We start from the raw sequence: 16,930 nt of genomic DNA on the forward strand, positions 1-16,930 counted from the left end.
ATAAGAAACCTACCCACAGGCTAGTTTCCATAGACTCTGCAGAGGTAATCACCACTGACGCTGGGAGAAGGATGACTTACACAAGTATAAATATGAGACAGATCAGCTGAAGGCACTGGTATTACTCTGGACTCACAGAAAGCACAGATCCTTCTTCAGTGCTGTTCCAGCAATCAAAGAGTGCACAGTTCCAGAAGCCCACCTGGAAGCGCACCAACACATCCCTTCACCAGAAACACGTGTTCTGGAGGTGTCCCTTTACCTCACATCCACCCAGTGGATCCCCCAGCAGCAAAAGATTCACCCCAGGATCCCTGGGATCCAAGGGCAGCCTGGACTGTGGCTTGCCTGCCTGCAGCCTGCAAGCTTGCCTAAGAGCCCTGGGTGACCAAGGGTTCAGGGCAGCTTTGCAGCTTCAGAAACAACAGGCAATCTCTTCCATTTTGTGTCAGGCTATTTTATTTTTTAACAAAGTTTTCTTTTTTCTAATTATAGGATGTTGCAGAACAATCAGCTGAGTCGCATCCCTGCAGAGGCACTGAGAGATCTTCCAAACCTCCAATCTCTGTAAGTCATTAAGAATCAATGCTACAAGCTGCACAGTCCCTTGGGGGCCCGGACTTCCCAGCATTTGAGTCATTAGTTCCTTTGTCAGGGATGTTCTGTCCCTTCTTCCTTTTCTTTTCCAATTAAAGCAAAGATTACTGTCACTTAGCATGGAAGGGAGGAGAGGGCGGTTTTCATGGAAGGAACACTGTTTTGGTAAAGGATGTTGAAATTACAGCTCCCCATGTGTGCACAGCGACGAAAAGGCCACCAGAGCCAATGCACATTTCAAGGAACGCTGGAAAATATCCACCCAGAAGGGGCTCCTCCTCACCGCTGTGGACTGTAGTGGGAAGGGACCTGATGGGTAGCACAGAGGAAACTTAGGTCTGTCAACATGTGAGTTGTACCGTTTTACCCAGACAAAGGGTATTTATGTAAGAGCATAAAATGCTTTAAAACACTTTTAGTGATTCAGCCATGGGAAGAACCGAAGCTTTTCATGGTGATGCTTTTCATTTAAAGTAACTATGTCTACAGCAGGTTTGTGCTAACATATTCAGTAAAAATCCCACATCACTGAAATGCATGCAGTTTTCCTGGGTATAAACATAATTGCAATCAGATCCTGGTAGTGGCACTGAATTTAGGGCAGGTCTGTTTGGTAATTGCCCAGCTGGAGTAAATAGCACTGCCAAAGCTGTAAGAGCTTTCTGAATTAGGTTTTCACACTGAACCACTGAAAAATTAACCTCAACCCTAATCCTTAACTTCAGCCCTATTCTTACTGCATCCTTTTGTCATAGAAATTTGCCTGGAAGCAGTTTCTGGAGGCCTCAAATCCAGCATTCTGCTTGGAGAAGGATAATTGTAAATACTAGACTCATAGAACCATAGAATATCCTGAGTTGGAAGGGATCCACAAGGATCATTGGGCCCCACTCCCATCTGATTTACCCATCAAAATTCATCCCTCACTGGTGACACAGCAAGAGTGTCTCAGTGTGTACAATCAATGTGTCTTAAGATAGAGCTAAGATGCTCTGCTTGAGTATCAGCGGTGCTGCCATGATTTCTCCAAACACAGTAATTAGCCTCAGGCCAAGAACCTCCAGTACAGGTCTGTGTTAGAGAGATTTTTTTCTTCTTTTTCTAATATCTGAGTCATTTTCCACAAGTTTATGAGACTCTTGTGTATTCATAGCCAAAAAACCTAGCCAGCCTGGAACACCCATAGGTCACCACAGCATGGTTTCCGAGCATTACTGGTCAGGTTATCTGAGACCCAGTGTATTCGTGTTGCCCAGAGACTATTTTTTTCCGTTCAGTAGGGGAAGTGGCTTCATGCCACATCATGACAGTTCATGAGTTACTGGACTAGCATGGCACTTCACGGAATATTAACTATCTGTCTTGCAAGTTGGCAACACATTCTAAACAGGGCAGCAGAAAAGGGAGGTGAAAATGGGAGCCAACAGGAGTGAGGTGGAGCAGACAGCTACACTAGACAGAAAGGGATTGTGTGCTGGTTATTTTCTTACTCTTTCAGATATTTGCATTTGATGTCCATGTTCGTCATTCTGGAATTCAGGCAGGATTTGAAGGGAAAGTATGTATCTCTTATGGACAAGCTGACATAAGAAAAAAAAAGACAGACTTCTGAATATGAAAAGTCTTTTCTCAGGCCTACAGCAGAAGCAGCCAAACTAAGTGGAAGCTGAGAACAATTGTTTTGAGATTAGCTCTACCAGTAGGATTTACAAGGAAATTCAAGGGATGAGGTAGCTGAACAAGCAAGACAGAGTGAGACATTTTAGCCACCGTGGGACAGGGAGAGGCTGGTATTTACTGCCTGCACAATGCCAGGTTAGAGCAGAAATGTAGCAAAGCCCTAAAGCCTCAATGGAGCCTCTGAAATTGGAAAGTGAAAAATAATGATCAATAAACCCCAGTTATCTCCAAATGCAACAGCTGTCTTGCATTTGGATGCAACACACATTGGGATGCAGGAGCCAGCAATGGGAGAGCCAGAAAGAACAGCACTCATTTTTACTAGCCTAGATGCAACACACTGGCTCTCAGAAAGCCTAAGTTACTTAAATTCCAGTCCTTCACAGGACAGACAGTATGCCAAAAAATGACATTAGATTCAGGCAAGCTTAGGTGAAATGGAAGGTCCTTAGATGAGGGGGTCAGGAAGTTCCCTTGTTGGATACTCTCTAAGTGGATGTCCTGTTTCTTCCCTGCGTATATTTTCTAACCCAAGGAAGTTGCAGGCTTGAGTTTGGGCAAGTGATATTTAAAATATATTAACAGGGCTTCCACCCACACACACAAACTGGCAAAGGCCAATAAATCAGGTGAGGTTTCAGACCATTGAACACAACTCTGTGACAACAGCATTTGTAGTACCCATTTCCCATCAGTTCCTGTGCTAACCAAGATCTTTTTGCCAGCTTTACTTACTGTGCATCACCATTCATCAGGGGCTGCATGTGGTCTGCGCCACTCCTCCTCCAGAAGGAGGCACCCACTGCAGAGGCTCAGCATTGCCTGACCAGAGGTGTTCGTGATTCACTCTACCACGTGGATGCCAGCCAGTCTGAGGAAGCAAGTGTCAAACCCACCCAAGTGCTCCCATCCCCGTCAGACACACCTGCCCTCACAAACACCCCTCCCCACAGGCCCTCTGAAGCTGCAGCCATGCCTGTGGGGCCCGAATCAGGCCTGCCCTGCTCCCTGTCAGCTACAGGATGTGGAGGCATCACCGCCTGGAGCCTGAGCTGTCAGGAAGGAGACCTTGGCGGGGATGACTGGATGAATACAAAGAGGAATTTGGATTTCAAAATAAGACAATACAAAGTTTTGGAGACCGAGCCTCCTACTGAGTGTTAAGGAGGCTTGCTTTATCTGGGAAGCATGTTGGGAAGCCCAGTGGGGAGGATTAGAAAGAACACGCACACCTGATGGCAATGCTCTGAGCCCTGCAAGGGATGCCAAGACCTTACGTCATGCTCTGATCCAATTGTGATCCCCTGGCAGGGTATCTGGTTACCGGTGGTTTATAGGTGCAGTAACAACATACCATGTGTATTCTGGAAGAGTCGTGTGTCAGTCTAATTAACGACTTTGTGGTTTGTGAGCACTTACCTAAAGCAGATGGGCACTGTGTCTGTTCCTCTGCCAGGCAAAAGGAGTCCAAGGTATTTCAAAGTGAGCAGGTGCTGTAAATTATAATTACCAGGCTTGCAGAGGTAGAGAAAGCAAAGAGAAAAGAAACCTGGTGGATTAAGAGATCAAGATAAACTCTTGATTTTTCTTTTTCAAATACTCATGGAAAGTGATGAGAATAGCTGGCTCTTTCTGTAGCTTCTGGCAGATCAGCACTTTGGGAAGGTGCTTAGTGTGTGTCTGGTTCAGCTGAGGGGTGTTGACTTTGGGCATCCCTAGGACCAGGGCAGGTTTGCTGATGCAGTCAGAGAGCAGCATAGACAGAAAGCATTCAGTCACATTCCTCCCTGCTAAAAAAGGCACCCAGTCATTTATCTCCTGGCCTGTGGGAGCTTCTTTCTCCTCCCACAGCAACCTGGGGCTGCATATCACCTCACAGAGACCCCAGGGAACCTGGACATAGCTGGCACAGAGACACTAACACATGTGAAGTCATCTAACTCCCAGGGGGACATTGGCAGTGTGGGGGGCTCCAGCTGAGTTCAACTCCTTGTATCTTAGCAGCATCCTTTGGTCAATAGAGTGAAATAGATGCCCTGGGGGAGAAAATCACCTCCTGGATGCAGACATCTCACTTTGGAATGGATCACTCGCAGCAGTGTATTCTACTAATTTTGTGTATCAAAATTAATATCCTCATTAAATCCTCACTACTTGGAGCATGGCATGTGGATCAGGGAGTTTACCAAGGCTTTAGCCCATCCCCTAACCTGTACATGCAGGGATTTGTCCAGAAATATCTGAGCTAGTAACCCTGCTCAGAGGAGAGAAAGCACGTATATCATAGTCCATCAATACTAAGATTTGGGATAAGAGACAAAAGGAAGTCTGTTGTCTTGGTTCCCTGTGTTTCCAAAGAATGGGATTTTTGTTTCCCTGTTAAATACATGATTCACTTGCCATACAGTCCAAGAAAGTGGGCTAGGTGATCGGTGACAGGCAGAGCCTTGGACCCACCTGGTGTGGGATTTCTCTGCCCTGGCACCCTCTAGCACACAAAGCCCATGTCCAGCTTCATCTTTGCATTTGCAAGCACAGAAACCAAATGTGGCACATGAGATTTGAAAGGTAGCTCCCAGGCATCTTCAGACACATTACCTTTACCTCCTTCATCAATCTCTTCTGTCTCTCAGTTGTGCTCCCTGCCCTGAGATATTCCCTCTCACACACAGCAGCAGCAGCAGCACTTCCCTTCATGAGCAGTGAAACAGAAATTTCCTGCAGCAAGAGGTCAGCCTGTTCTTGACTCCTTTACGCAATGCACTTTGCGTTTTCTTGTGTCTCCCTAGCAAGATGCACCATAATGCTGGGAAACACTGGCTTCAGCTGGCCCTGTATACAAAAAGGATTGACTGTCCTGCTGTGGGACTTGTCAGAATGTTGGCTAAAGCAAAGGTACCCAGAAACAAACAGGAAAGCAGCTGACAGTGTTTGTATCTCTCCTCTGTGTCTTAGTGACTCCTCCTGTGTCCAGCCTGTCAGGGAAGCAACTGCAGCTAAGCAAGAGACATTCCTTTCAGGCCAGAATATCTTGGTCACCTAAAAGCCTGCACATGTAGTGGTCAGTGGTCCAGTAGGTCTCATTCCCTGGGATCCTGTCCTCACTCTCACTTTAGTGCACAAGTTATTTTCTTTACCATGAGGGTGGCCAAACACTGGAACTGGCTTCATAGAAAGGTGGTTGATGTGCCAGGCCCGTCAGTGTCCAAGAGGTATTTGGATAATGCCCTCAGTGACATACTTTAACTTCTGGTTAGCTGTGAATTGGCCAGGCAGTTGGGCTTGATGAGCTTCATAGATCCCTTCCAACTGAACTATTCTATTCTATTCTATTCTATTCTATTCTATTCTATTCTATTCTATTCTATTCTATTCTATTCTATTCTATTCTAAATTTTACCTCTAACTAAGATATTCCAGTTCTTCCAACCTATTAGCTTTCCAACTTGATATCTTTAGCAGAAATGTTTTGGATTTTTAAGGAAATGCAATAAAGAGCATTTCATCCCCTGTCCCTCAAGGCAGGTCATTATTTTTATACATACGGCTAGAGATTAAAATGCAAAGAATGACTTATAGCAATTTGCGAACATATGGACTTTGATGTAGACAAAGGAGGAAAACTCTTCCCACCTGATCAGATTCTCACAAGCATATAAATTCTTATGACAGAGGGAATAAAAAAAAAAAAAAAAAAAAAAAAAAGGCTTTGGAATAAGCATGGCCTGAAGAGCTCAGTCAATTCATTCCTCATTTCACATCTTTGATCTATTTGATATTTAACAGTTCGCTGTTAACAGCAATAATCTTCTCTATAAATCATGTGTGATACAATAAGGTTTAAGAAAGGTGTTGTTTCCACTGGGTGTTTAGAGGATAAAAGCTATGGAAAAAGCAGAAATCTATAAAGTCAACATAACTTAGCAGTGACTTACAATCTGTTGGCGTAGAAATTATCTTGTGGCAAGACCACCTCAGTCCTGTGACATGATTTACTGGCTACAGGGTCTTTCTGGAGCACAGTGAAAAAAGGTCAAGGAAGAGCAATGAAGAACTTGCCCCATCTCTGAAATTCCTCTTGGCCTGAGGTACCTCTTCTCAGCAGCTGGTTTTGGAGAGAAACACAGCTAAGTCAGTGGAGGTTTTGTCCCCAGACTTTTTTTTTTTTACTTTTTTTTTAAGCTAAATTCAGATGAGTCACTGCTTTTTATCATGGACTTTGAGCAGACATGATTTTTCTGGTCCATGTAACTTAGGCTGCCATCTAACCTGCTGCTCTCTATCTCTTTTCTCCCCTTCAACCACTGTGATGTGTCTCAGCTGCCACTGCAGAACTGTGAGTGTCACCAGGACTGCGATCGATAGCTTGGCAATATTAGATCAGGTGTGAGGACAAAAAGCTGTATTAAAATAGAAATTAAGCTCAAGATTCAGACTTTGGAATTGTTCCTCTGCTTACGCTGGCCAGATCCAAATCCCTGGCCTGGGTTCAGGAGTATCCCAGACTAAGAACAAAGTGCTTGTCTGGACCTTATTGCTTATTCTAGCAGTTTTCTCTGCTGTTCAGCTTGTCTCCCCAAGACAAGTTGTTCTTGGAGTGTCCCCCAGAACATTTCATGAGTGCTAGCATTTTTACTGCAGAAATGAGCAATACTACATTTTCAAAAGCCGTTGGCAAATCCACTTGGCAGAAAGTGCATCACATTCTCTTATAGGGACCAAAACTGTGGCTTGATCACTGTGTTCTTGGTAGGACCCAACAAGCAGCTTCACTGCCTCGCTCTTCCAGCCACCAAAGAAGAGCAGTGTGATCAGCCGTGCCGGAATTTGGCATTCCAATAGAGCAGCCGGGGTCAGGTCTGTAGCTGGGAAGCCAGGTGGCTGGGAACAGGAGGCTGATGTCTTCGTGCTGGTGCTATGACTAGAGTGCTGGATCCTTCCCTCATGGTGGGAGATCCTGAGCACTGCCAGGAAAGAAATCAAATTCTTCTGAGTCATCCTCTATAGCTTTGCTGTGCAACCATCTTTCCCTTCAGGTAAGCCTCTGCTGTGCCCACATCTCCCTCAGGCTCATCAGGTGGATTTGTCTCCTCTGACTTTAGCCATCTTGATATTAGTCATCTCAGCTAGTCATCAGTGGAAAATGATCAGCATCTCCAGAGGGTGAATCATCCCTGTTATCTCAGAGCCCTGTCTGGTGGCTGAATCACTCTCTGGAGGAATAAGATTTTCTCTATTGGCTACAGAGAGACCCTATAACTGGTTTTGACTTTTACATGAATAACATCGGGTGAGATGTGTTTTTCCTACTCCTGGAAAGCAAAAAACACTCCTCTCCCCACCCCTGCACACACTTCCATCTGGCTAAAACAAATTCCCAAGGTAACACACAATCAGAACATGGGTACCAAACCAGAGCTGAGCATCTCTCATCCCCCATGACGCTGTGCACATGACCCAGAACACCTTTGTGGAGCCCCCAGAGAAAGCTGTCAGAGCATGTCATCTTGTCCAGCAATATGAATATAAGGAGCAGCTTACCCATGAACCAGAGGGGAAATTTTCTGCACTCCAGACCTGGAGGGATTTGAATTTGCAACCACAGTTTTGGAAGCAAATCAGAAATTAGAAAGGCTTCTGACATGGGTATTGGGTACATCACAGATGTGCTTTCCTCCTGTTAGTGAGAGGAGCTCAGCTGGTCAGAGTAGAGCCTTTCCTGTTTAGAAATAAAAAGAGCATGAAACACAGAGTGGTTATCCTGCTACAATGACCTGAGTAACTTTTTTTGAGAGGAAGATTTAGAGACCACACACGAGCTGTTGAACCTATCATCCTCCAGGAACAGCCCTCTTTAGTGGTAAGGCAATAAAACCCCACCTCCACTTGTCCCTTTTCCTTTAAATTCTGGCTTTGAGTAATGAGATGTTGTGAAGTTCTTGTAAAGGAAATGTCCAAATTCCCCATGCTTATGAGTGTCCATGCTGTGAAGCGTCCCTGCACTCACCTCCCAGGAAGAAAAGCATGTAAAGTGTCGATCAGGCTAACAGCTGAAATTTTTGCGAATGTCAGTAACTCCTGTTTTTTTTTATTCTGTGATAGAGCTGGTAAATGATACAGAAAAATAAAGTGTCTGCATAAATTTCTACCTGGTCCCAAGAATGGCATCGGCAGACATAGAAACTCTACCCATGACTTTGTTGGGTACCTGTGTATGCAGTGTGTAAAAAGCAGCAGTTTCATCCCTTTACAGCATTTGAGATTCTTTCCTGAAATGTGTTGAGAGCAAGCTCTTCCGCTCCCATTGATCTTGAGTTGGGCCGTCATGGTCAGCTTTTAATTTTCCTCACAATCCTCTGAGTCAAATCTTCTCTTGAGACTTCACTTTCTAATTTTACCACTCATTGAGCTTGTGGTTGGCGCTTCTTGGAAGGGGGCAGTGATGAGTGACACCCTTGTCGTGTGCCAGCACCCCTGGGACTCACCCGCTGTGCTCCCAAGCAAAGAGGTCACACTACAGCTTGGGTGGCTTGGCTGTACTTCTCTCGTGGCTTGGCAGAGGTTATATCAACGGTAGTCACGTCCAAACATTTCTATATGCATGACTGCTAGCAATCTAGTGTGGCAACCAGGAGACCCATCTGGATAAATATTCAAGAGATCAGTTACACCAGGCTAAAAGTGGTGGTCCCTTCCTCGTCCATACTGCTCCTGCCTTTCTTTGCTCACAGGGCAATGACAGCAGTGCCCACCTTTCAACAAGCAAATATCCCTCAGAAGAGACTCTGACACACACAGAAAATTAATTCTGTCTTTATATCTCTCTCATATGCCCTGTCAGTTCCTATCTCGGACTGTAACAGCTTTCAGAAAAAGGTGAATGCTACCTCAACTGCCCTCCCAGCGTCTAGAACATTGTGGATATGAGCTGTGATTATTATTTTTGTGTGTGTGTGCACAATCTGCACACACACACGCTCTTGCATATGACTCATACAGTAAGTTCCAATGTGTTTTCCATTGACCTTTATTATGGATACCCATGAACCTTAACTCACTCACTTATACACATAAGTATCCAGGGCATGCTGCATTTCCCCAGTGACAACTCAATAGAGAAGATGGACAATGGGTCCCAGATGTTCCATACAGTAGATACAGCCACACAGCAGGGAAGATGTGTCCCAGATGTTACACACAGTAGATGTGTCAGTGCAAGAGGAAGATGGGCTGCAGATGTTCCATACATTGAATGTGTAAGCACTCCTGATGAACCACAGAGGAGCTTCAGGTAAACTGCAGACAGCAAGGCAAATAAGAAATGAACAAAATATTTAAACTGGCACCCACCTATGCAGCATATAGTCCTCCATAAGACACAGCAATAGCCCGTAGTCTGCTGTCTGGCATGGTCAGTGAGGCTCAGAGGTGACAAGTTGCTATACAGACCTGTCTCACCTTTTAAAGTAAGGCTTAAGAACTGCTAGCTGTGCTGGTAGGATAAACACCAAGTTAATTTTTAGCCAAGTGCTGTGAAGCACATAAACAACATTTTAGGAGCAGCTGGAGCCCGCTCCGTGTGTGACAGGCTCTATCAGACGTGGTATCTTTGGCAGAGGGAGCTCAGTGTAGGGGTCTGAGAGGGCCTTTCTAGCCCAGGCTGTAGACAGTCCAAGCAATGTCTCCTAACAGTCATACATAGTGCCCCTGGAGAGGGGCTCAACTGGAGAGGGGCTAGGGGACTCTCCCATGGAGCCATGGCTGCTATGCCTCTAAAACAGCCTGGTAACTTACAGAGGGGGCATGCCCAGGAGGGCCTCAGCCTTGGTGAAATGAGAGCAGTTTTACATTCATTTCCAGGGCATCATCTGGCCAGCCGTGGGTCACACGTGTTCAGTGAGAAGCTGTGCACTGCATGCATGACCGTCAAGGCTCAAGGTTGTCAGCAAAGGCCAGTGCTTTTTCCCTGTATAGTCCATGAGCTAAACAGCTGAGGGTTATTTCACTTCTAAAACAAAGTTGGATGCATTGGAGGGTCACGGAGCATCCTTTGGGTGCTTACTTAGCACAAGGAATGAGCTTGCTTGGCCCAGGGGATCTCGGGTGCCAGGGACTTGTTCAGAACCCCTCACCCCAAAGAGCAGTGGGTCCCGCTCCTTCTGTCCCCAGCAATTGCTCCTAGCTCCTGTGCTTGACAAACTCCGTGTTTCCCCCCAAAAATGCAGGACCCAAACTGCTCTGTGGGCCTTGAGCCACTCTCCTTAGTCTCTGCCTGCTTTCTGCACCTTGTTCTGCACTTTCTTTCTCTCTGGGCACAGGGGGCAATGCCAGGCTCCCAGGGAGAGTGCTGCTCAGGGAGTCAGCATGGCAGCTGCCCGCCTGTCAGCAGTTTCTGTAGTTGCACAGGGATTTTGGCAATCCTTCCCACACGGTTCTGACCTGAGGGGTTTTGGAGGTGTCTGCAACTGGAGATAACAAAGCCCTCTTGTCTGTACCAGAGGCACGTTGTGTGGAGTCTAGGTATTGCTCTGATTTCATTTCCTGAGCATCCCTCATGGAGGGCTTCCCAGAGGGACGTGTCCCATTAAGTCAGGAGTGAAGACTCATTGCAGTTCAAACAGAGCCCTGCAGACTTTTCCACCTGGTCCTGTTCCCCAGCCAACGGACTGCGGACGTGTTTGCATCCGGAACCTTCGTTCATTGCCTGCGATGGCTTTCACAAGACTTTTTGGTCTGGAAAGGGAGCTGGGAACTCTTGCAAGTCTTGTTTGAGGGCTGAGCTCTCCCGTGGCAGGGGCAGGGAGCCCACATGTTGGAGCAGGCCTGCAAAGCAATGCTCTCCACATTCAGCAATGTGTCCTTCTCCTGCTGTGTCTGCAGCACCATACGACCACAAGGACACGAGGGGCAGAGCAGATGAAACCCAGTTTGCCACCTTCCAGTCTTGCAGTGCAGTCCCTGGCTGCCTTTCTCTCACCCATTTGGTACCGGCCGATGGAAGGAGCCCTTTCTCCCTGCCTGAGGTTACCTGAGACCCAGAGCCTCGTGCCTCTGCGTGTCCAGGCCACACTGGGCACTGTGCGTGGCAGGACGAGCCCCACACATAGAGCTGGCTTCTGGGGGAGCCACGAGGAGGGAGTCAGGCTGGTGTGGAGTGGCTCTGAGCAAGCTGGAGCCATCCTTCCTCGTTGTGCCCTCAATGCCTTGCACCACAAGTTCCCTGGGCGCTCAGAAGCCAGGTACTGACTCAGTGTGTCTGGGAGTTTTGCCTGAGAAAGGAGCAGAGGTGTTGGCCCCAGTCATTACTAAGTTATCAGAGAACTCTAGCTGCAGTGACATCATCTCCTTCTTATGTTACTACAAGGAACTTAGATCCTATTATTGGATAGGAGGTAACTCAATCGAGCCTTTCAAGATAAACTCAGACAGGAAGAGAGACATGATTGCCTGAAGGCACCAATTAGGCATTTCTGGTGAGATCAGCTCTGTTCAGCAGACACACATGCACGCTGGGGCCAGGGAAGACAGAAAGCACCTCGCTCCCCGAGGAAGGGGCTGTCTCTGGGAGCAGTGGGTAACCACGCTGCTAGGTCTGTCCTCACTCCTTCGAAGGATGCAGCTCTGTCCAGACCCTCCTTTCTTTATGCCGAATATTCTGCTGCTGACAGACAATGAAGATGCACAGTTGTTCCCTGGTTTGAATGGAGAATGGCCCTGCCCTGTACCCCCAGTGCTGCCTTTGATCTTCAGTGGCATATTCTCTCCAAATTTATCAAGGGAAATAATAGCCCAATATGTGGCAAAAATGCAGGGAGGATGGATGGGCACCTGAGGACCCAGTGTCCCCTTGTGACCTGGCTGTGAGCTGTAGGGGAACATCACAGAGTCTACACTGCAGACCAGTTGCTGTGCGTGGTCTGTTTAAGGCATCCAGACAGCCTGCTATTATCAGCTCTACCATGTGCAAGGAAGGAAGAACAGCATTAAAAGTCAGGATGTTCCCTGACAGCATGGCATTGTGCACGTTTATTGCCTTCCAGGCAGCAGCTCTCCCTCTAAATGCTCCACAGCCAGAAGGAGCTGGAAAGACTGGGGCAAAATTGCTTCTGCCAGTCACAGTCTGAGTTTTGCACTACATCTGCTAGGGAACAGTGTGTTTCTGGTTATCCACTGCTGCACGCTTCTGCCAGTCTTGTTACAAACAGCAGGATGCATGTGCTTGCAGAGGTCTCGGAAACGCACTTGTACATCCTCTGAAGTGATCTGGAAGCAGTTCTTGAAACAAGGCAGTTCTTGGAAACTGCTGGGTCTGTGGCACAGGAAAACAAAGATCTCAGATTATAGCTCGACCTGTCAGAATTAATACAAACCTTATGACATGCTTGCTGCATTGGCAACTGCACACAGCCCCACTACCACCTGGACCTCCTGGAATGGCTGCACTGATTGCTTTAGCTTCTCTTTTGCACACTAGGAAGGAGGAATATCCCATTATCGCCCTTTTGTGATTAGAAAAGGGCTTTCCTACCTGCTTGGTTCCTTCTATGAATGTTTTTGTTCCCAGCATCATCTCTGGATTGTTCTTGGTAAGAAGGCACACAGATTTTATCCGACACAGACAATCTTCAAAGCAAAAAAGTGGCTCTTCAGAGCCCACATAAACCAGAGTCAGCTATGATCCTGCACTTTGTCGGGCTCTATACCCTGCACTCCAACATCTGACAGTGTCCTGCATGAGGAAAAAGATCCCTTTTCCCACCCCAAACAGGTTCCTTTGGATCCCCAAAACTGCCACTGGCTACAGCTGCAGCAAAGGCACCAGCTGATGGGGCTCAGAGGTTGGTGCTGAGCTGCTCCTCTCACAGATGGGAGCAGCTGCTCAGGGAACAAAGATCACATAGGTAAAACCTTAGACCTAGAGCTAAGGGTCTTTTTTCCCAAACAGATCCCTCTCTCCCTACCCCATTAGTCCTTAAAACAAAAAAAAAAAAAAAAAATGAGTAAAATTTGGGCACTTTTACGACATTTTTTGTTTTGGCTAGGTGTCATGTTGAAGTCATATTAATGTCCCGTGACTACCAGTAGTAGATGCAGATCTGAAGCCAGAAGCCAAGGCTTTCTAGCAGCTGTTGATGTGCCAGCGTTCTTGAATGTCCTACTTAAAATCAGCTCTTTGCCTGCAATGATCAGGATACTGCTCTGTAGTGCCTTGATTCTCAGTTCAGCCTGTGAAGTCGGTTGGAAATATTGTCCATGCAGACATCTGGAGAGCACTGTGTGTCTCATCCACTCTCCAGACCTACAGCACTGCTTGACAGCAGGCACCACTTCAAGTCCCACTTCCAAGCCATCCAGCAGCTCCGCAAGAGAGACATCTTCTTTTGTTAGCAACAAATGGGTTAATGCTTGTGAGGAAAACCAACTGAGTGATTTGGTGAAATAAAGATTAAAACATCTCCATGGAAGGTGAGGAGCCAGCCCCAGCCTGCGCTGTCCCATTTACCCACTAATCGGCCCAATTATCTTAGGTATAAATCATAACAGAAAACACTTACAGAGCCAGAGTCACACACTGAAGAAAGGAGAGAACTGTTGGGTTGGTTTTTGTTTAGTATAATTGATATAATTACTAACAACTCTGTGCCAAGAACTTCAGCTTTTCTCCTTCCAGAAGAGAGTGGAGAGCTGTCTGAAAGCCATAGCAATTAGCAATCCCCACATGCACAGCTTTTATTAGAAAGAATGCACCTCTATTCCAGAAACAGCCAGCAGCTCCCTGAGGAGCAATTAAACAATCCAGAGACCTTTTGGTACCAGGAACACAGCCATCACTTAGTTCTTGTTCCCTTGTTGGTGCTGCAAAGGCAGATAAATCCTCTGCCCATCCAGCCAGGGGTGAAATGCCTTTAGCTGGACACTTCCCTGTTCCTAATTTTAACTTCAGTAGCTCCAGATAGGTGCAGTTTGCTGTGCTATGGGCCAAACAAGCCGTTGTTTCTGAGGCCCTCATCCAGCTCATTAAAGGTCTCCCTTTCACCCCACTGAGGAATCTGGCTGGGGGCTGGTTTTCACACTCTGGAGCAGATTAAGGCAGCAATTACATGGCTGGAGCTCACCAGCACGGCTCCCCGGGCACGCGGCTCTCTGGGCAGCAGCCACACTCCTCACCACATGCCACGCTGCCACCAGGGCAGAGGTGAAGAGACAAAAGACCTGGGGCTCATTTCAGTCTTCAGAAGCAACCTCTCCTTGACAGGAGGGAACGAGACATGGAGCAGAGGCTGGCTGCAGCATGCTTGGAGCTCCGGCTTGTTCGAAGCCGGTCCCTGTGCAGGAGCATTTACAATCTTATTAGATGAATCTCAGTTATTGCCCCATCCTAACCACGGGGATTAACAAAGGTAGGGACCTCCATGCCTTTGAGTGCCAGTGAGTCCCTCAGAAAATCCACCAAGGACCCATCCTACCTCACTGGCACTCCTCTGATACCTACAGGACCATGCATGTAAGGAAGTGCCCCTCCTGAGCATGTGCTAAATAGCTGTGAGCAAATCTGGCTGCACTAACAGTTCCTCTGACACCTGGGGCACCATCACACTGAAGCCAAACTCTTGTGGCTCGTGCCTGTGGCTTCACCCAGGAGCTCCCGACCAAAGCAGGACAGAAAGCTAAATAGTGCTGGGAGCACCCTGCTCCCTTGCCACGAACCATCCTCGTGGACAGCTCAGCCTGGTGTTGTACCAGCCCTTGGCTCTGTTTTAGCATCTCCGTTTCTGAGAGCTGAATTTGGTTTTGAGAAATGATAACTATTCTCAGTGGATATTTTCATTGTCTGTTCTTTAATTAATTAAACTTGAAACAGAGCATTCACTTTAAAACAATTTTCAGTAAACATATAGGGATTTGGATGAAAGAATGTCTCTGTGAAAAGTAAGCAGTACTTCTCCCTTCTTTTTTTTTTTTTTTTTTTTTTTCCGAAAAACAAATTATGATGCCAAAAAAGTAACAGAATTCTTATGCTGAAGAAGGAATGGAAAAATTAAGCAAAGATTAACATTTCCCACACAAGTTTTAATTTTGGTCAAAAAGTTCTTGTTTGTCCCAAAACATTTTGATGAAAATTTTCAAATAGGCTCTTTAATCTTGCCCTGAGCTGCTGCAGGGTTTGTTTTCTGGCTCTTTATTCTTTGAATATATCTTCACAGGAAGACGAATAACACTGTGCTCTGAGCTGACTGCAGCCTGGGTGATAGGAGGTAAATTGAGGCAGAATTTGCAACATGCCCATCCTTTCAAGATAAAGATATACACTGTATTGTGTAAGCTTTCTGAGCAAAGATGCAAGCGCTGTGGTAACTGTACTGAGTTTTGGTTGTGACATGTTCTCGTCATCCTCAGCTCACCCTCCAAAATCAGTAAAGCTGAGTGAAAACCTTTCAGCCGAACAGCCTTGCACCAGAAAATAGAATACGTTGCTTTGCAGCAACACAAGCGCATTGCAATTCGGAGAAAATCATTCGTGTGTCAAAATGGGCGTAGTTAAATAGTTTGTGAACTCTGAGATGTGATGTGTGCTCTTTGAACAAGTGTCTGGTGGAGATGGGGGCAACACGAGTCTGGGGCTCTGCTCCAGCGTTCAACTTTTGTCAAAAATATTACTTTTGATAGCTAAAATACTAATTTATATACTACTTTCTTCTTATGGATGATCATTGATTTAAGGGCTGGGCCGTGACAGCTCTGTTAACTGTCTTCTCTTGTGCTGTGATAAGAGGCAAAGTGCTTTCTCTTTGCAAATTTGAATTCAGAGATCCTTCTTTTAGATAGATTGAGTAAACAAAATAGTCTCTGTTAGCCATGGATGGAAATCAAAATTTTTCTTTCTCCTTGCTATAATTGGTTCCTGGTACCTCATCCAAATTTGAAAGGTTTTCCTCTTTTATTTTGATTTTAAAAATCTACAGATAACACCATATACCCTGCTCACCATCATTAAAAGAAGAGATCTTTAAGAGAGACGATTACTAAAACTATGTTTTATATAATAAGCTTAATATATTTTTGGCTTCTCATTCTGTTTTGGAACAAAATACCAGTTTTAAAAATTAAAGTTTCTAACCAAATTAAATCTCTGCTTTTCAATTGCCCTAAGGATTCCACGATGATTAAAAAAAAAAAAAAAAAAAAAAGGCAATTGGCAAATCAAGGAGAAAGAAAGGCCTGAACATGTGCAACACAGAGAGCACATGCTTAATTCCTGTGCCATGACATACGGTCTGACTTGCTCTCAGTGCTTCCTGCACCCACGGTTTTACAGGTAGCGCTGGCTGTTCAGACCTAACGCAGGATCCCGAGCACGGCTGCCACGTACATCACATTCTTCAGGCAAATCCTTTCCCTCTGGCATGGGATTTGGCCCATGCTGCTTGGCTTTCCAGCAGACCCTGTGGCTGTGGGGCTTAGCAGGCTGCAGGGCACTCCACATGGGGCTGTGGCAGGGCACTTGCGCTACGGGGCCACAGCAAGCCTGGCCCCAGGGGATGAGCTGGGATGTTCGTGCTTAAGTGTTGCAAGCCACAGCCAGCCAGTGTCCATCTGGTGGGGTCATACAAAAGGATTCAGCCCAGCTGTTTTGTTTAAAATGGCCACTAAA

At 46.2% G+C, this 16,930-nt stretch overlaps 1 protein-coding gene across 1 annotated transcript in view; it reads left to right on the forward strand.

Annotated features, from left to right (window-relative positions):
* The window catches only part of LGR6 (leucine rich repeat containing G protein-coupled receptor 6), a 125,462-nt gene that overhangs the window by 64,719 nt on the left and 43,813 nt on the right, over positions 1–16,930 (forward strand). Inside the window, exon 4 of the mRNA XM_032203143.1 lies at positions 496–567. Within this exon, the coding sequence (XP_032059034.1) occupies positions 496–567 (72 nt within the window). The remainder of the gene's footprint in view (positions 1–495; positions 568–16,930) is intronic.

Source organism: Aythya fuligula, chromosome 25 (genome assembly GCF_009819795.1).
Source record: "Aythya fuligula isolate bAytFul2 chromosome 25, bAytFul2.pri, whole genome shotgun sequence".
Taxonomy (NCBI): Eukaryota; Metazoa; Chordata; class Aves; order Anseriformes; family Anatidae; genus Aythya; species Aythya fuligula.